This window comes from Narcine bancroftii, chromosome 6 (genome assembly GCF_036971445.1).
Source record: "Narcine bancroftii isolate sNarBan1 chromosome 6, sNarBan1.hap1, whole genome shotgun sequence".
In the NCBI taxonomy this organism is placed as follows: Eukaryota; Metazoa; Chordata; class Chondrichthyes; order Torpediniformes; family Narcinidae; genus Narcine; species Narcine bancroftii.
This window is the reverse complement of record NC_091474.1, coordinates 183,245,703-183,267,015: the sequence shown is the minus strand read 5'-3', so window position 1 is coordinate 183,267,015 and position 21,313 is coordinate 183,245,703. Positions and strand designations below refer to the sequence as shown.

General features: G+C 41.3%; 1 protein-coding gene across 2 annotated transcripts in view; it reads left to right on the top strand.

Moving 5' to 3' along the window:
* trdn (triadin) overlaps positions 1-21,313 on the top strand; it is a 512,395-nt gene that overhangs the window by 91,503 nt on the left and 399,579 nt on the right. Inside the window, exons 1-3 of one of the 2 annotated variants that reach the window (XM_069886891.1) lie at positions 8,244-8,339; positions 11,723-11,929; positions 16,706-16,759. In XM_069886891.1, coding sequence (XP_069742992.1) covers positions 8,318-8,339; positions 11,723-11,929; positions 16,706-16,759 — 283 coding nt within the window. In that variant the 5' untranslated portion in view covers positions 8,244-8,317. Of the gene's footprint in view, positions 1-8,243; positions 8,340-11,722; positions 11,930-16,705; positions 16,760-21,313 lie in introns of those variants that run through there. The other variant, XM_069886892.1, reaches the window with a different exon arrangement.

Below are 21,313 nucleotides of genomic sequence, written 5' to 3'. Positions count from 1 at the left end.
TCCTCCTTTGTCTTTTGTCAGTGAGGTGAGCTCTGCGGTCTTCTTCAAAGGAGGTTGCTGCCCGCCGAACTGTGAGGCGCCAAGATGCACGGTTGGAGGCGAGATCAGCCCACTGGTGGTGGTCAATGTGGCAGGCACCAAGAGATTTCTTTAAGCAGTCCTTGTACCTCTTCTTTGGTGCACCTCTGTCTCGGTATCCAGTGGAGAGCTCGCCATAGAATACGATCTTGGGAAGGCGATGGTCCTCCATTCTGGAGACGTGACCCACCCAGCGCAATTAGGTCTTCAGCAGCGTTGATTCGATGCATGTGGACTCTGCCAGCTCGAGTACTTCGATGTTGGTGATGAAGTCACTCCAATGAATGTTGAGAATGGAGCGGAGACAGCGCTGATGGAAGCGTTCTAGGAGCCTTAGGTGATGCCGGTAGAGGACCCATGATTCGGAGACGAACAGAAGTGTGGGTATGACAATGGCTCTGTACACGCTGATCTTTGTATGTTTCTTCAGGTGGTTGTTTTTCCAGACTCTTTTGTGTAGTCTTCCAAAGGTGCTATTTGCCTTGTCGAGTCTGTTGTCTATCTCGTTGTCGATCCTTGCATCAGATGAAATGGTGCAGCCGAGGTAGGTAAACTGGTTGACCGTTTTGAGTTCTGTGTGCCCAATGGAGATGTGGGGGGGCTGGTAGTCATGGTGGGGAGCTGGCTGATGGAGGACCTCAGTTTTCTTCAGGCTGACTTCCAGGCCAAACATTTTGGCAGTTTCTGCAAAACAGGATGTCAAGCACTGGAGAGCTGGCTCTGAATGGGCAACTAAAGCGGCATCGTCTGCAAAGAGTAGTTCACGGACAAGTTGCTCTTGTGTCTTGATGTGAGCTTTCAGGCGCCTCAGATTGAAGAGACTGCCATCCGTGCGGTATCGGATGTAAACAGCGTCTTCAATGTTGAGGTCTTTCATGGCTTGTTTCAGCATCATGCTGAAGAAGATAGTAAAGAGGGTTGGTGCGAGGACGCAGCCTTGCTTCACGCCGTTGTCAATGGAGAAGGGTTCGGAGAGCTCATTGCTGTATCTGACCCGACCTTGTTGGTTTTCGTGCAGTTGGATAACCATGTTGAGGAACTTGGGGGGGCATCCGAGGTATTCTAGTATTTGCCAAAGCCCTTTCCTGCTCACGGTGTCGAAGGCTTTGGTGAGGTCAACAAAGGTGATGTAGAGTCCTTTGTTTTGTTCTCTGCACTTTTCTTGGAGCTGTCTGAGGGCAAAGACCATGTCAGTGGTTCCTCTGTTTGTGCAAAAGCCACACTGTGATTCTGGGAGGACATTTTCGGAAACACTAGGTATTTGTCTATTAAGGAGAATCCTAGCGAAGATTTTGCCCTCAATGGAGAGCAGTGTGACTTCCCTGTAGTTTGAGCAGTCTGATTCCTTGTCTTTGTTTTTGTACAAGGTCCTGAGGCAGCTTTGCTTGGTCCCAGCAGAGCATGAAAAACTCATGCAGTTTGGTATACAGAATTTTGCCGCCACCCTTCCAGACCTCTGGGGGGATTCCATCCATACCTGCTGTTTTGCCACTTCTCAGTTGTTCAATTGCCTTATATGTCTCTTCCTGGGTAAGGACCTCATCCAGCTCTAGACTCAAGGGTTGTTGAAGGAGCTGGAGCAGGGCAGATTCTTGGACTGAAAGGTTGGCACTGAAAAGGGATTGGAAGTGTTCTGACCATCGATTGAGGATGGAGATCTTGTCGCTGAGGAGGACTTCGCCATCTGAGCTGCGCAGAGGGCTTTGGACTTGGGGTGAGGGGCCGTACACAGCCTTTAGTGTCTCATAAAAACCCCTGAAGTCGTCAATGTCGGCGCTAAGCTGGGTTCGTTTGGCGAGGCTAGTCCACCACTCATTTTGGAAATCCCAGAGTTTGCGCTGAAGATGGCTGCATGCGAGACGGAAGGCTAATTTTTTTCTCTGGCCAGGAAGGCTTTGCAAGGTGAACCTGGTGGGCAGATCGCTTCTTTGCCAGCAGCTCCTGGATTTCCTGGTTGTTTTTGTTAAACCAGTCCTTGTTTTTCCTGGAAGAGAAGCCCAGTACCTCTTGGCAAACTTCCAAGCAAAGCTCGAGGATGCAAACTGCCTCACGGACACGTGTCCTGAAACCCTCTGGGATCAGCTGAAAATGGCCATACTGCAATCCACTGAAGAGGTACTGGGCTTCTCCTCCAGGAAAAACAAGAGAGCTCTAGTGTACCTAAAAACCACCCAATCCACTCTTCAGTTACTTACAAGCCAGTATGTTCTTCAATTATGATTTACAGAAGTAATCTCTAAATTATTGTAGAAGAGGATTATCTGACAAAGTATACATGCAGCCTTCCCCGCCCCCCACCCCCCACCTTGCTCTCACAGCCTCTACCACTTCATTTAGCCACTAACTGTGCCCTCTGTTGAAGAATCTGGGATTCCCCCATTGGCTTCATTAGCCCCCTTAACACTGATTTCTTTCACTGGTTATGGTGCACTATCGAACAGAAGCAAACACACAAAACATAAAGTCTTTTCCACAGGCTTTATGAAACATAAACTTACACAGAGCTGACTGTGAGAATGCTGTTGCAAGCTCTGAGACTGGCTTCGAAGGGCCGGATCTAGCTTATATCCTGGAGGGTAATGGGCAGCCGACCGGGTGGGGCTTGGTCCATTCAGGTCGGCTAATTGACAACTGGACAGGTGTTGCCTTGTCCTCCAGTATTCTTCTGCAGGTACACATGTTGCCCTTTGCTGTAGGCTAGTGGTGTATCACCACATTCACCCCCTTCTTTAAAAATTCTACCCGGGGGGAGGTTGCAGTCTATGATCTACCAGAGGCCCAAAACATACATACATTATTTACAAATTTAGATGATCCGGCGGTCATCAGAGTCTTTGTGACCATCGCAGGGTTGGCTCCTGGTCACAGATCGGTGAGAGTAAGCGGAGGCTCGGGGAGGGCATCCTGTCAGTACTTTACGTAGCACCCCTTAGACTTAAGGGCCAGGAGAACTGCCTTCCAGATTTCCCCGTTCTCGCACTCCACTTGTCCATTACCCCTTGGGTTGTAATTAGTCGTGCAACTAGTTGCGATGCTCTTTGCTGTCAGGTACTGGCACAGTTCCTCACTCATGAAGCTAAACCCCTGGTCACTGTGGATAAATGCGGGGGTAGCCGAACATGGTGAAGATCTGTGTCAGTGTCTTGTTGACAGTGGCTGTGGAGGTGTCTGGGCATGGGATGGCAAAAGGGAAGCGGGAGTATTCATCTATGACTGCGAGGAAATAGACATTCCAATTCGTGCAAGGCAGGGGCCCCTTGTAGTCTATGCTGAGGCGCTTGAAGGGCTGTGGCCTTTATGAAATGAGCCTGGGGTAGGTGGAAGAAGCAGGGTTTGCATTCCGTGCAGACCTGGCGCACCACGATCATGGTCCTCTTGTCCCTAACGGTCTATGGGAGGTTTCGAGTCTTGATGAAATTGTATAAGCAGGTGACACCTGGGTGGCAGAGGGACTCGTGCAGTGCCTGCAGTTGGTCCCTGTGGAGTGACACACAGGTCCGGGAGAGGGCGTCAGGGGAGTCATTAAATTTCCCCGGATGATGCTGGATGTCAGATGTCATAGCTGTACATTGCCAGCTTGACTCTCCAGTGCAAGACCTTATTTTCCTTGATCTTGCCTCTGTGGCTGGCGTTGAACATGAACGTCACAGCCTGCTGGTCGGTGAGGTGGGTGAACTTCCTCCCAGCCAGGTAGTGGAGCCAATGGCAGACCACTTCCACGATCACCTGGGCCTCCTTTTCAATGGCAGAGTGCCCTAGCTTGGAACCGTGGAGGGTCCTGGAGAAGAAGGCAACTGGATGCCCCTCCTGGTTAAGGGTAGTGGCAAGGGCCACATCGGAGGCATTGCTCTCCACCTGGAAGGGGGAGTTCTTGTCCACGGCATGCATCGTGGCATCTGTGATATCCTGCCTGATGCGCATGAAGGGTGCCTGTGCCTTGGGTGGGAGAGAAAAAATTGTGACCTGGACCAGTTGGCAGAACTTGTCTGAAAATCAGGGGACACACAGTGAGTAGTAGGAAAATAAGCCAAGGAACCTGCAGAAAGCTTTGAGCGTGGGGGAGAAGGGCAGCTCTATTAATGGGCGCATCCATTCTGGATCTGGGCCGATGACCCCATGTGCCACAATGTACCCCAGGATGATGAGGTGGATGGTGCTGAGCACACATTTTCTTTATTATAAGTGAAGTTCAGCTCCTTGGCCATCTGGAGAAATTCCTCCAGGTTTGCATCATGGTCCTGCTGATTGTGGCCGCAGATGGTGACATTATCCAGGTACGGGAAAATCACCTTTAGCTTGTGCTGGTCTACCATGCGATCCATCTCCTGCTGGAAGACGGAGACCCCATTTGTGATCCCGAAAGTAAATCAGCGGAAATGGTAAAGACGTCCATCTGCCTCAAAGGTGATGTAAGGCTTGTCCCATGGGTGGATGGGGAGTTGGTGATAGGCCAACTTCAGATTATTCATGGAGAAGACCCTATAGTGGGCTATCTCATTGACCATGTCGGCTATCCTCGGTAAGGAGTAGTCATCCATCTGGGCGTATGGGTTGATGGTCTGGGCTGTAATTCTTGACCATCCTCGGCTTGATGCCCCCCTTGACCACCAGGACGGGCTCTCCATGGGCTGTTGCTGGGCTCTATGACATCTTCCGCCAGAAGCCGCTGCATTTCTGTCCTGATGAAGTATCTGTCTGCGGCGCAATAATGCCTACTCTGTCAGCTATCGGCTTGCAGTCTAGCGTGAGGTGTGAGAAGAGGGCAGGATGGGCGATGCATAGCATGGAGAGGCCGCAGGTTGGCTGGGGCTGGTTGGACAGTGCAGTGTGGAGCGTGAGTGTGGGTAGGGGCCCCCCGAAGGTGAGGGAGATGCTCTGCAGGTGACATTGGAAGTCTAAGCCCAGGAGGACTGGGGTGCAGAGCTTGGGCATGACCAGGAGCCTGAACCCAGTGTATGACTCTCCCTTCCCCCCCCAGTCAGATCAGCAGAGCAGCACCTGAGGGTATTGATAGTTTGGTCGTTGGTGGTTCGGTCCTTGGTGGTGAAGGCGATAGAGAAGATGGTGCGGTGGATTTTTAGTTTTAGTGAGTAGGCCATACTTGGGTGAATAAAGCTCTCAGAGCTGCCACAGTTGATTACGAACTTTGTTACCTTCCCGTTGATTTTGATGTCCATCATGGAGTGCCTGATGCTGTGAGGGATGTCCCTGGTTAGAGTGGTGGCTGCTAGGACCATCTTGGGGTCCAAGTCATCATTCTCCAATGGCAGAGGCTAGTAGCGGCTGGCGGCATACTCTGCATGCATCGTGAGAGGTGAGTGTTGACCTGTGGTGGGGTGTGGTGGGTGGCGATCGGTGGCATCTGGAGGTGTGGGGTGCGTCAGTAGGGTGGCCTGGTCAGCACCCATGTTGGCCATGTCATCATTGTTGCCAGTACTGTGTACCTTATAGGCCTGGGAAGGCCCAGATAGCAGTGGCACCTACGCTTGACCGGCCCAAGATGCCGACACTGCATGGGGGTGCATGGCAATGGCATGGCTGGCCTTCCTCCCCATCTGTGCTGGTTGCGCTTGGGGAAGTGATGTCACGCCATCAGCTTTCGGTGTTGGTAACGTCATCACAGGCGGCATAAAACATGTCACTCCGTACACCAGAAGTGACGTCATTGTAGTCCGCGGACGTGATGTTTTAGCGAGGTGGTGCTGGCGAGGGCGAGGGCTCATCCGGGTGCAGTGATCATGGCCAGCGAGGCTGGAAGTAGGGCTGCCAAGGTTGGGGAGGCTGGAATAGCTTCGGGGGCAATGGCGTCGCCTGGCAATCTCACGGGGTGGTGACCGGGAAAGAGGGGCTAATCATAGAGGACCACCGAGCTGCCGGCAGGCTTTGAAAGACATACTTTGGCGAAGTGGCCTTTGTTGCCACATCTAGAATAGTGCTGATTTCTGGTCGGGCAGTTTTGGCACGATCGACGATCTGACCCACACCGGGACCCACAGTACTTACAGGGCCATTGGGTGCCCACAGCAATGATGTGTTTGTCCACCATCTGGTCTTGGGCCACAGCTGCTGTCTGTGCTGACCATGTGGAGGCTTGGGGAAGCTTGGAGACGAAGGCTTCGGTGTGCAGGGCAGCTGCCTCCAAGGTTCGGACTACCTCCATTGTTTTGGCCAGGGAGTATATATTGTCCTCTAGCAGCTTCTGCCTGACAGCTCTCATGCGTAGACCCTGGATGTAGGTGTCTCTGATCAATCTTCTGCCAGACACAGTTGGGTTAACTCACATAGGGTTCCCAAGTAGGACTCAGCCATCTCTCTGGGCAGCTGGGCATGAATACTTAGAAGGTACCTTGTGAAGACCACATTTGTGATTACCCGGTCCAGTCTTTGAGTGCCTGGAAGGCTCAGGGACCTAGCTATGAGTGGAGTAAAATGAGCCTTTTTCTGCCGGAGTCCAGGATATTGCTGGCGTGTGCTTAGATAATTGCTTCGACTGTGTGATTCCAGATTTCGAACCATGCCTGCGCTTCCGTATGGCGTGAGTCGACTTCAAGGCTCCCGGCACTCAGGAGCTTCTCCATAGCAGCTTTAATTTAATGTTGAATAAATTGTGGTGTGCTATCGAAGAGAAGCAAACACACAAAACATAAAGTCTTTTCCACAGGCTTTATTCAAAATAAACTTCCACAGAGCTGGCTGTGAGAATGCTGTTACAAGCTCTGAGACTGGCTTCGAAGGTCTGGATCTAGCTTATATCCCAGAGGGTGATTGGCGGCCAACTGGGTGGGGCTTTGTCCATTCAGTTCGGCTGATTGACAGCCAGCGAGGTGTTGCCTTGTCCTCCAGTGCTCTTCTGCAGATACACAGGTTGACACCTGCTGTAGGCTAGTGGTGTATCACCACACTGGTATTTAGTTAGATTTACCTGATGAAATCAGTTCAAAATCCACCTTCAATGTCTGAATAATTTTGTATTTTGGGACACCAACCATTTTCTTTGAGCCAGAATGTTTGTAGCTATGCCATAAATATTCAAGCCCATTTCCACTCATTGTATGACATAGTTTTCACTCACAGCACACTATTAGTTTCTCAACATTTTCATCCGTATTTCCTTTAATGTAATTTTGTTTGAAGAACATATCCAATCTGTAATGTACATGGTAACTGTACCTTGCACTTTGTTATATTTAATGAATTTTCCAATGTTCCATTTGTACTGCTTCTCCCGTCTTGTTTATTGGGTAGTTTACACTTTCCAGTTCTCTTCGTCAATACTGAAAGTTCAACCTTCTTTTATATCAGTCATGTTTTATGTTGCTGACTTACCAGAACCACTCCATAAATAGATACTATTACAGTATGTATCCCTTCCTTGTTTCAGTCTAGTAGCATCAGATTCTTCACCTGGAATATTACGTAAATTGCTTTGACTACAATTTTCAAGATAAACTCATCTATTTATTATGGCACTTCATATCGAATGGAACCTGAATCATTGTATATTTGATATTGGAGATGGTTCTGGTAACAGTGACCATAAAGAATACTCATACTTGCTTTGCTACATGGTGATGTGAGATTCCTTGTGAAGGCTGTAGCTCCTTATTGTATAACATTGATTCACATTGTAATGCTGCATCAGAAAAATAAACATACAATGCAGTGCTTGTATTAAGAGATTCTGGAAACAAACCTATGCATGAGCAAAAAAAGTCACATGACTCTAATCTCCCTATAAGGGAATAAATGTGTGAATCAATGACAAGCAATGAAAAGCTAGAAATACCAGCCAAGAAAATCCTGAGGTCTCCAACCATCTTCCCACATTTCTGCCATCATCTCTACATCCATCAATATGATTGTAATTTGCTGACAGGAAGTTGGAAATCACTATTTTAGTCAGTTTCCTTCTGTCGAATGAAGCTTAATTCTGCAACTTGATAGGAAAAGAAAATCTGTTGGAAAAGTGACACAAGAATAAGAAAAGATGGCCTATACTGAAATGTCAAAGATATCAATCTTGTTACTTCTCTGTAAGCCTACAGAAGTCAGTGAACTTTGTGCTGGCAGAGTGCTTGGTGTCCAGGGAAACATACCATAGTAGGATCGACAGAAATAATCTTGTATGTCCATTTATAAATAGATCAGCAGTTGGTTATGTTCTTTGTGCTTGTCTTCTGTGATGGTGGAACCTATTTAACAGATGAAGCATTGAAGATGGCTATAAAAATGTCACTGTATGCATCCCTTGACAACTTTATGTAAGTCAAAATATTTCTGCTTCAAATATTTTGGGTTCAGAAGAAAACCTTCAAGAGAAGCCAGAGAAATGCAAGTCCTTCACTAAAAAAGGAGATTAAAAAGGGTACAGGGCATTTCAATAGATTAAGAATCTGGGAGAGTATAATATTAGGGCATTGGATGCTAGATAGGTGAATTTCTGTGTATCTCCCCTCAAAAGGCAAAGTACTTTTTATATGGCAAGAGATTGTGTGATAATAATGTTTAAACAGACCTTTTTATACATGTCAGTGACAGCCAATTTTTTTTAGTTGCAGCAAGCAATTAGGACAGCAAATGGTATTTTGTCCTTTATTACAAGAGTATTAGAATACCAGAGTGAAGATATTTTTCAGCAATTATTTTGGTGTTTCTAAGTCTTTTCTTGAAGTATTGTGTGTCCAGTTACTCAAATGTGATTGTCGATAATGTTCACTGAACATTTGAGGCATAAAAAGTCATCAAGTGGATTAGGTCAGCATTTTTTTAGAATTTAGATAATGAAAGGAGATCTCACTGAGTCATAAAAATTTCAGAGTGGTTAATAGCTTGGATGCAGGGTGCATTTTTTCCCCCCTAACTGAGAAGATCAGAAGTCTCAGATAACAGAGAAGCCCATTTCGGACTCTGATGTGCACTATACATGGTGGTACATCATTAGAATTCTCAAACCATATGCCTGTACAAGCTTAGCTAGAGATCAGTCGATTTTTGGATATTAAGGAAATCAAGAGATATCAGTAAAGTGTGAGAACATGGTCTGAGGAAAGTTTTGATGAATGGTGGAGTAAGCTCAAAGGGCCAAATGGCCTGTTCCTGCTTCAATTTCTTATGTTCCTGCTTCAACTTTTGTTCTAATCTACAATTCCCTGCAGAAATACTGTGCAAATACTGTTTGTATCCTAAATGCATTTGCTATTTACTACTTTTTTTGTGTTGGCTTTTTTCTCTGTGCCTAATGGAACGTAACTCTTAAATCAACCTCTGAAACATAACCTGTCTGGAAATCATTCCAATCTCTTCAGTGGCATTTGCAGGTAGTGGATGGAGTAAAAATGGCCAATGTAATTGGGCCAAAAAAAAACAAACTGATGATGGAAGAATTCAGAAGGTCATGCAAGATCCCCAAGGGAGGGTGGGGGGGGGGGGGGTGGGGAGAGGGAGAGGAATTATTGATGTTTCAAGTTGAGACACTACATGAAGATCAAACGTACTGAGGGAAGATGGCCAGTATAAACAGAAGAGAGGGTGAGGGATGAGCAAGGAGTCAGCAGGTGATGAGCAAGGAAGGATGAGGATGATGGCCAGATGGAGCAAGGTGGAGGAGGGGTGGAGTTTGGAGAGAGATGTAGGTGGGTGACAGGTGGAAACAGTCAGATAAAAGGAGATGGTGGGACGATGGATGTGAAGGTGGCTCCTGGAAAGTGATGTGGTAACATAAAGGTGCTGAAATCTTAATAAAAACGTATTTATGGAAACCATTAGGCAGAGATAAAGGGCAGAACTGGCCACCCTCACCCACCATCACCATCTTCTTTCATTTACCTTTCATCCTTTATCCCTTCTCATTCCATCTATCACACACTAACCCTGGTCTCACACCTCCTCCCCCCTTTATATTAGCTATCTTCCCTCTACACTTCCAATCCTGATGCAGGGTCTCAACCAAAAAATCTCATCAATCCCTTTCCCACCACAGATGCTGCTCGACCTTCAGCAGTTTGTTTTTTTTTGCTCCAGTTTTCAGAATCTTCCATCTCTTGTATTTAAAACCTAATGGGCTGAAAGAGAAATTAAGGTTAAAATGAAGAAAAAGCTTTTGTACCCTTATTTCAAAGTGGAGGGGTGAGGGGGCTAATCAATCTGTGTGCCAATATATTTCAAGTAAGGTTGCCACACTCTAATGAATGTGTCGTGTTTCTTCCTTAGATTGTATGTGATTTTCTCCAGGGGAATGGAATGCACACACTCCATAGTGTGGATTTAGTTAGGAGTTGGACTTCTATGAAACTGCTATATCAATCTGTCCTTGCAGGGAAATAAAAGTGACCAAGAAAGTGGGACATGGTGCAGGCGATGTGCTTTTTTTTGTTTAAAGTTTGTTTTTTGCATTTTAATTTTCTTTAGTCTTTGTTATTTAGCTGTCCTGGTTGCTTTTTTTTTCCCTAGGCTCCTGTTGGGTTCTTTGACCCACCGGAATTTGTATCGGTACAATTTAATTGACTTTTTTTCAGTCGGGTAAGGGTGGGGGGGGGGGTGATGGGAGGGGGCATAAACGCAGACTCTGTATATTGTAAGAATGTCGAAAGATTATACTGTTCGTTTGAATTTTGCAAGTCAATGAAAATCAAAATAAAATATTCAAAAGTAAAGAAAAAGCTTAGCAGTTTAGGTATTGTATTTATCCATTAATATTACCAATGCCTCCAGTAGTTTCCAAGCCACCTTATTTTGCCTGAATAAACTGACATGATGGGAATATTATGACTGACATTTTCTTGGTTTAGTTTAGTAATGCTTGGGAATTTCCAATATCAAATCCTTGTTCTAAAATCTCTTTCAAAGTAATAGATTTTGTGCTGCTACTTTTTTAAAGAGGTACGCACGTTACGATTTGATAGGAGTCCATATGCATACACAAACAACATGATGGTGGCAAAAATTCAGCATAATTTTTCCAAGGGAAAACTCAACAGATGGTAGTGCATGAGAAGTGGGTTTAAAGGGATGTTGGAGGGCATATCCATCAACTCTTGAAGATTGCATTTCTTCAATGAGGCTTTGAAAACAACAGCATAGAAATTATGTGAGAACTGGTTAAGGACACAGCTAGAAGTCTGAGTGCAGTTCCGGTTACTGAGTGCAAGACATTTGTGATAGCATGAGAAGAGTTAAGCAAATATTTTTTCAATGAGAAAGGGGGTGGGGGTGTAGTGGGGAGGTGTGAGATCTGTTGCATTCTGCTTAAAGGAAAGTGGAGGGAGAAACTTTACCAAAATTAACAAGTATTTTTAAGAGCAGTAGACCAATCACAATCCATAAAGTTGCAGACCACAGCTGGGAAATTAAAATAACTGTAATAGTTCATTTTTGGCATGATGGCTGAATGACTGTCTTGTGTATCGTTATTTTTTATGACTCCATAATTAATTTTTAAAAGGTTCTCTACACTAGTCCCACTATGGGGAATAGATTAGAGTCATCTCTTGTTTGGGCATTTATTAATGATGTTGAATGATGATAAAGAGCATATATTCTGAAATACATTTAAAGGATTTTAGTTTAATTCAAGTTATCAAAATACAGTGTAAAATCTCATTCCAAAATATGAACTATAATCTTGATCATAACATTAATTTTGCAGATTACCCAGTAAACAGCAACACTCATGATGACAAGAATGGAACTGTTCCAACACCGATGGGAAAGATGTCAAAAAAATCTGTGTCCGATGATCTGGCTACAACTTTCAGCTCTCCAGCAGCATGGTTCCTGGTCGTGGCTTTGATTGTAACTTGGTCAGCAGTGGCTATTGTGATGTTTGATTTGATGGACTACAAGAGCCTAGTCGGTATGTTAAATTAGCCACAAGAAATAATGCACCATATTTGCAGATAAATTGGAAAAACTGTTAAACATGGTTACACATTATGACAGAGGTGGGTTCAAATATCTTCAATTTCTTTAAACATTATTAAAGATGGGAGTTCATTTAATTCTTAAAGATAGTTTTAAATTCAGAGTTAATTCGAATACAATTATATCACCAAAGCAGGTAAAAACTGACAGACCAAGATTTATATTCTAGATTTTGGATTGATTTTTTTTCCCCAGTAGTGGAGATGATTATTTTCAGTATTGTGCAGGAGTTCACCAGATGCTCATTAAAGAAGATAATTTTCCAATTCAGTAGTACTGATGATGACCCTCATTTGCCCACAGTGCATATTAGGAATTCAAATTGATAGTCTAAACTCAGGCTAATATTTATGATATGCACTCTTGCCTGATGAGTCTCTCTACAGGAATAATAAATTGGAAAATCAACATTTTTCTCATTGAAAATCCTTGAAACATTTTTTTCAAAAGCATAAAAATGGGAATATCAAATCATATAACTCTGGGTTGTGCTTTACTAGTTTGCTAATGCAATGGCAGATGTATTCCCTCCCCCCAATCTCTGAACCAAAAGCATCAGTTATGGACATTGTTTTTTTAATCATAATTCAATTTATTTGGAGCAAATAGGTACTTATTAGTTATAACTTTTAACCCATTAATAAACCTGCAAATGAATATTCCAAAAAAAGAATATCTTTAATGTTTCAAAATATCTGCAGAAAAATAGAAACTTCATCCTGCAAATTAATTTACATTTTGCTGCATGAATATCATGTTATAAAATTGAGAAACATCACTATTTTTTTTAATTTACGGTGAGTATTCTGCTGACGCTTGTATTGCCTGAGGTGTAATCTGGTTCAGTTAGGATATGTGACCTCTTAAACTCACTTGATCTAGAACCTCAGTCTTAGCTTCAGAAATATTCTTTCACATGGGCCTGCTTTCCAAATAGAAGATAGATGAGACAGACCAGCAGCTTATTTTCACATGTTTTTATCATTATAGGGTGACCATTGCCTGCAATGTACTTTCAATCGGACATTGTAAATTGTTTTTGCACAAAAGAATACATTTACTGTACTTAATAACAGCATCCATTTCCTAAAAGCAGTCGAAAATAATTGGAGTTTTCCTGCATAAACCCCTGCATTGGAATTATTTTTCCCATTCATTGAGTTCACAATCTGGTAATTTTTGAAAGCAATATCCTATAGCTGGGTTGAACCAAATGAGCATCCAATATTGATATAGTTCTGAACTATAGTTCAGAACTACTGATTACCAACTCTATTCAAGAAGAAATCATGAAGGTATTTTTAAAAATTCCCCCATCTGTCAGAAAATACATTTGAAAATGGTGCTGTCTCTCCCAAAAAAGGCACACCCTGAATCCCGCATGATGAGTTACACACCATATATACCTGTAAGTGAGATTCTTCACATTTCTCATTTTAACCTTGCAGGATCACTTTGAGCCCCCTTTCTGGTTGTCTTGCTTGGCTGGGAAGTGCTTCTAGTGAGATGTTTACAGAGGGCTTCAACTCTTTCCTATAATTTACTTCTTAAGAATTAATGAACATCAGGATGATGTTAATCTGATGCAGAAATCAACATCATCATCAGTTCTTTTTGAATTTTAAAAAAAAAATTCACACTGTGAACAATAGCAATCAAAATATTGATGTCAATCACATCAGGAGTCAGAAAAGCAGAGGCCTGCAGAGACTGCAAGGCAATGTCTGGCAAAGAAAAATATTTCCAATAATCTTTTGTACTAGCTGGCAAACAGGAATAATTTGGTTTTAAAGTTCTGTACCTATTTCCAAGGAAATCAAATTGATCCACTTTTATTTCCAAAACAGGAGCTTGCTACAGTAGAGATTATGGGTTTATTAGGGTTGAAACTATTCTGAAATTTTGTATTACAATAGTTGGAAAGATGTCTTGGATAGATCACATTTTAGACAGAATTAATTAAAAAGACAACAATTGCAAATGCAAGATTTCACAAGAAAGTACCTGGTGCATATTGAAGTAATCTTTGGAACAAAATGCATCTTTGACTATATTCTGTGTCAAAGATCATTGTTCTCCCCATCTTGTTTAAGGTTGTATAACATTATCTAAAATGGTTGACATCAAGACTATCATTCTGTACAGTGACATCAATGTTTATTTAGTCACATCAAATTCTAATTTATATTTATGGGACCTAACCCAAAATTCAGTATCAGTAAATTGGGTTTATAACTCAAAAAATCTTAATTTTGAAACTATTATCTTTTTTTTGATTTTAAAACAGCACAGAGGGTAATAAGAGTTATTAATATTTTATGACAAATTGAAACTCCTTTTCTGCTTATAAGAAAAAGTTTTTTAAGATGCATGATAGAATGTCTTCTTATCCAAAACAGGATCTACAAAAACAATACTGCTGAAAAGAAGGATTCTGTGCCTGAGTCAGAAAGGGTCCATTTTGAACACACATTATGCAATGTTCATTGAATATATTTAGAAAATGTAGAATCCTAACAGAAACCAGTACTTTTCTTATGACATCCAGAGTACACAAGGTCAATTTCAGTACCACATGATCAATTGTAATTAAAATAAGTGAAAATACATTGAAAGCATTGATAGGGATAGAGATGGCAATCAGAAAGTCTTTTCTTTTAGCATAATTCAGTGTCAGTCTTCCCAGAAAAATGATTTTTGAGAATGTTTAAATGGAAGTGAGCCAAACTGGGATTTGGAGGTATAATTAACAATTTATGCAGCTATCAGGCAATGATGCTTTAAAGGGCATTGCTGCTCATTATAAGACTGTCTTTAATAGATTAGCACATTTCACTTAATAGGATAATTGAGTTTGAGGGAAGCTGTCTTACTAATTGACATGTTTCTATTTACATATTAACTGTGTAGTCAATTTATTTATTGAAAACATTGAGCTTAATTTCAATTTATTATGCTTGAGAGTTTAGAAGACACTCTGAAAAACTAAGCTAATTAGACTATACTCAGGTGATTTTAACTGCTTCTGAAATACTGCAGGAATGAAAATATATGTCTGAAAAAGTAACACATATTAAGAAAATTTGTTTTCATTTATCATTAATGTAAGGAGTTTTATATCAACCCCATCTCATTACACCAAATGAAGTTCTATTTCACTGGCCTATTTTCTTGTCTTTTAAAATAAGAATTTTCCCCTTAATTTGTAATTTTGCTTAGAAGAGCACCATGGAGATCACTGTTACCATGACAACAACTTTTCAAACACACGTGTGAATGCTGCCATTGATAAACAGTTGAATGAGAAAGCAGACTTATCAGATATTTTAATCTCTTTTTTCTTAGGAATTTATTGCTAGTTAGAAGGACAAAAGATGAAATATCAAGACATTGTACACTACTGCTAAAATTCATTGAAGTTATTGGATTTAATTTTGGAATTAGAACTTGATTGGCAGATGCAACTTTATATTATATGTAGCACTCACAACAGGGATGAATTGTGAGGCCCCACATTTTCAATAATGTGTGCATACACTTGAAATGCTTTCGTCATGAACCTGTAAAGCATGAAAACAGGTAGTGGCCGATCATTGAGCATTCACTTCCAATCCCATTTTATTTTCCTCACATTCTCATTCAGTCTCCCATATACCCCCTGAGCAACATGCTATTGGCTGCCAACCTGTATGTCATTGAGATATAGAAAGAAAGTAAAGCATCTGGAGGATCCGCACATGGCATAGAGAGAAAATACAACCCTTGCACAGGCAGCAGTGGTGGTCAGGATTGAACCCAAATCACCAGAACTGGAGTCAAAAGCTCAGAGAATTCAATCCATAGCTATAGTTATCTGTTTTCACAGGTTTGCCTACTAATTCATAGATTGTATATCTCAGTTACTCATTAAGTAATCCAGATCCAAAATTTTGACTTGTTGCCAAACTAAATCTAAATCTATAGTTTATATTAAATATCTTAATTTCTGTTGCTAGTCAGAATAACAAGTTGCAAGTGATTATAAAGTATTACTGCACTGAGTAGTATAGAAAGACCTTCACATGCTAAAAGGACACCTGATACCAGTAAATAATAATGTACAGGGGTTCTTAACCTTTCTCCCCCCTCCCCCCCACTCACATGCCACCTTAAGTAATCCCTATGCCATCGGTGCTCTGTGATTACTAAGGGATTGCTTAAGGTGGTATGTGAGTGGGAAGGGAAAGTTGAGATTCACTGCTCTAGACCCAATTGTTTCTGAAATATTTTGCTTGAGAAAAATTGTCATTGGCCCATTTTCTTTGGATTTATGAAACTGTGCACATAACGAGTCAATTAAGTACAACTGAGCATATTTTGTATGCAAAATAAAACTCAGTGGTTTTCAAACTTTTTCTTTCTACCCACATACCACCTTAAGCAATCCCTTACTAATCACAGAGCACCTATGGCATAGGGAATACTTAAAGTGATATGCGAGTAGAACAAAAAAGGTTGACAATGACTTGATACAATGAATACACTTCCAGACACATGGCAATGCAGTATCTTCCTAATATTTTTACTGTAATTTATTGAAGTCATGACTGTTTCTCTGAATTCCACTGGCATTTGAGACATTCCTGGGTCCTCATTATTTTTAATGCTTTTCCTCCTCTCTCGATTGATCATGATTCACTTCATCTCGTTGACTTCTGGGTTTCTAAAGCTGACATAGAACCTGCCTATTCTCTATACTGTGACGAGCCCTGTTTGCCACCTGGTAAAGACATATTGCATGCAGTGATGGTGTTGAAATTGCTTTGATTGCATTAATTCTGGAGTGTTTGAAGATACATTTAGGTTCAGAGAGTGAATTGATCCTAATCCAACAGGCTTGATTTATCCAAAAATAATCAAACCTTTCTACCTCACCAATTATGGAGATGATCTATAAATAATTAACTTGTATAATGCCAGCAATGTACTGAATGGTTTTTTTTAATATGTCTCCAGATACCTGTGGCTAGATAGTTAATACATATAACTCAACACAGCTTTAACAGGCTAATCAGAAACACAGAAACATACTTAACTTGAGATTAAGGAGCAAATTACCAAGTTTTTTTTAAGGCAAATCATAGCATGAACTTTGATTATAGTTTGTATATTGAATTTAGCCACAGTTTATTTGGAAGAAGTAGAGAAAAAGTCAAATTATAATCACTTCTTAAATGTATCTAAGTTATTATACAAAATGCTGCAAACTGCATTCAAAAATTGATATGATATGCTAAAAGGTCACTTCTTGTCCAGGTTGTGGAGGCAATTGTGTTTTGATATTTAACACTGTTCTCTTTATCGTATATATTTAAAAATACAGCATATCAGTAGTTAACACCCAGTTTCTTTATTAAAAACTATCAATATTTAGTTCTAGATTGCTTATAAAATGTAGCCAAGAACTGAAATAATGTAATGTACATCAGTAAATAAAATAAATGAATATTTAAAACAATAAATAATACTGGAGGTTCAAGAGATCTGCATTAGATACAATAATTACACATCTGAATATAAATATAGTAAAATGATATTCACTTACTGACACATCTAAAATCCAAGCAGAGACAGTTTCAAAGTGCTATTGCTCCATTTTCAAAGGTTTCAGGCCGTGATTTTGCCAGAATTATATATTTTTGTATTACAAAGTCAAAGGTGAACCATCATCGTTTAAAAAAAAATATTGACTATGGAATCATACATTTAACTAACTTGGAAAATCAGTGTTTTCAGGGCATAAAAAATTTATACATTATTATTTCTTTATTAAAGTATGACTTTCTATAAGATTTCAGAATTATAGATTTAATGTTGAATGTCAATGGTTGATTAAAAAAAAGTCTACAAATCCAGCAGGCCTGTGCAAAAATAGTGTCATTCTCTCCAATTATCAGTTTTTAATAGGGATTGGTTGATAGAGTCATGGGGCAGCTCTTGCTTTAGCACTGAAATGCAACCAGTAGAGCTGCTACCTTACAGGTCTAGTGACCTGTACTCAATTCTCAACCCTGGTGTTGTTTGTGTGAAATTGTTCCTGTAGATGTGAAGGTTTCCTCTGACTTCTCCAATTTCCTATCACATCACAAAAGGTGTGTTGGTCGTTTAATTGATCACTGTAAATTGCCCTGGAGGGCAAGAAAATCAAAGGTGGAATTTATGGGTATATGAAAGAGAATGTACAAATTTGTTCCCAACTTACAACATATGCATCTTACGACCATTGACACATCTTATCGAATTTAAAAAAATATATATATAAAACATGAAATTTATGTGGCTTATGTTGTATTTCACAAACTATTACAGGGATACAGGGTATGTAAGAGCTAAACTATCCATACCTACCTTGTTAGTCAGCGTTCCAGGGTCCCATGGCTGGTCATGGCCACCTTAATTCCTGTGCAAATGTGTGAGACCTTGGTTGGCGCATACGTGTGGGTTTACATTTTGGAGTTCAGTTGGCACATGCATGAGAGTTAAAGATACAATTTCAATATCATCAGGGCACTTAACTCTCACACGTGTGTCAACCGAACTCTAATATGCGAACCCACTGAAGGCTCACGCATGCACCAACTGAAGACTCGCAATGCACACAGGAATCAAGATGGCCGCGCCCAGCCCCAGAACCCAGAAATGCCAACTAACAAGTTAAGCATTGACCAGAATGTGGAAAGATTCACCAAGGTTGATCAACAAATTCAGGAAGCTTTAAGTTGTTATCATCAAATCTATGATGAAAAATGATTTGATTAAAAAGTTTGCTTTAAGACTTTGGTATTCCATGCCCATGGGCAAAATTCTGACTTATCTATTCTGAGATATGACCAGTTCTTTGCTCCCCATTACGGTCGTAAGTTGGGGACTTCCTGTATTGTTGGGAGAATAAGTAGTGGGAATGGGACTGATGAGATTGCGTTAAGAGCTGGCGTAGATTTGATTGTCCCCTTCAATATCATAAGAAAAATATAAATCAAAGTGTAATATAATAGAAAATTAAAATGCAGCACAGCCAACTGTGATTATACTAACAATCAGCACCCACCTACACTAATCCGACATTAATTCCAATTTTCCTCTTTTATCATCAACCATTCCCTGTGGAGACCTCCCTTCTTGAATAATCTGCTTGAGTAATCCACTAATGTAGTTTGTACCCATTTGTGACCTAAACCAGATATTGGAGATAGGAAGGCAGAGATAAATCATACAATTGCTTAAGGTAGCCTTTAGGCAGACCTTGTGGTAAGATAAATTAATTCAGTTTTCAGAATTTATGTCCAGTGCTTTGCAGTCACGTGAAATCATATGGTTTGTGAGTTTCTTGAAACTTTTGTCGGCTCTTCTTATGTGTGAAAGCACTCAGTCTTCTCATTAAAAATGAGTAAAGCTATTTCAAATAAAAGTTGTGTGTCTTATTATTTATCTTTTCAAGTGACTTTATTTTGTTGTATAAAGGTTAAAAATGAAAACTACTGTATTCGGTGTACCCAGTGTGGATTCCTTTATGTTGGTGAGACCAAGTGCATACTGGGTGACGCTGTAGGATAGGAGAATTAAGGAGGTCTATGGGATGCTTGGATTCATTAATAGGGGGATTAAATTTAGGAGTAGAGAGATCATGTTACAACTCTATAAATCTTTGGTAAGACAACACTTAGAGTATTGTGTTCGGTTCTGGTCAGCTCATTATAGGAAGGATGTGGAAGCTATGGAGAGGGTGCAGAGGAGATTTACCAGGATGTTGACTGGATTGAAAAAGAAGTCTTATGTGGCAAGGTTAGCAGAGCTGGGACTTTTTTCCTTGGAGCCTAGAAGGGTGAAAGGAGATTTGATAGAGGTCTACAAAATTATGAGAGGCAAATTCCAGGCAAATCTCTCCTAAGTAATTTTGGAAATTATCCATGATCAGTTCTGATATTACCAAGCAAGATGACTCAGATCAGAAAGAGATCAGAGGGGGGAGAAAATTGGGAGTTGGCAAATTTGAGAGCAAGTGGTGGGATAGGTAGCAAGTGAGCAAAGGAAACAAAGCTGCAATGAAAGGCCTTTCATAGCAAAGCCCTTTGCTATTTCTGCCCTGGGAAACAGGTGCTGGCTGTCCACCCTATCTATGCCTCTAATAATCTTGTGGACCTCTATCAAGTCTCCCTTCACCCTTTTGCGCTCCAAGGAAAAAAGTCCCAGCTCTGTTAATCTTACCACATAAGACTTATTTTCCAATCCAGTCAACATCCTGGTAAATCTCTTCTGCACCCTCTCCATAGCTTCCACATCCTTCCTATAATGAGCTGACCAGAACTGAATACAATACTCTAATGTGGTCTCACCAGATATTTGTAGACTTGCAACAGGACCTCTCTACTCTTAAACTTAATTTCCTGTTAATGAAGCCCAGCATCCCATAGGCCTTCTTAACTATCCTATCAATCAGTGCGGTGACCTAGAGGGATGTATGGATTTGGACCCCAAGGTCCCTCCGTTCATCCACACTCTTAAGTAACCAACCATTAGCCCTCTACTCAGCCTTCTGGTTTGTCCTTCCAAATGCATTATCTCACACCTATCTGGATGGAACTCCATCTGCCACTTTTCTACCCAACTCTGCCTCCTGTCTATATCCTCTTGTAACTTTTGTCAACCTTCAGAATCCATTCAAAACTCCTCCAACCTTCATATCATCCACTGACCCATCCTTCCGCCTCTTCATCCAGGTCAGTTATAAAAATCACAAAGAATGGGGGAAGCAATTTGGTTGATAGATTCTGAGAAAATTACTATTTCCACGTTGATGACAAAACCCACATATTATCATGTTTTCCATGTTTTTGTCACCAAAGTGTACCAAGGACTCTGGACATCCATAGTGGAATCAAATGATGTGCAGCTCTTGCCTGGATTCCTCTTCTGTAATTTTCAGCTTTGCCTGCATGCTACATTCCCTCTGTGAGCTACTTATAAAAGAGCAAATTTGAATGGTCTCTGCAAAGCCTATTTCAGTGTGACTTAAAGGCCTTTCATTGCAGCTTTGTTTCCTTTGCTCACTTGCTACCTATCCCACCACTTGCTCTCAAATTTGCCAACTCCCAATTTTCTCCCCCCTCTGATCTCTTTCTGATCTGAGCCATCTTACTTGGTAATATCAGAACTGATCATGGATAATTTCCAAAATTACTTAGGAGAGATTTGCCTAGAATTTATCTTGTACTATTATTTATGTTGCCCTCTCTAACAGTTAGGTCCCTTACAACAAGCCTCCACTATCCAATGACCA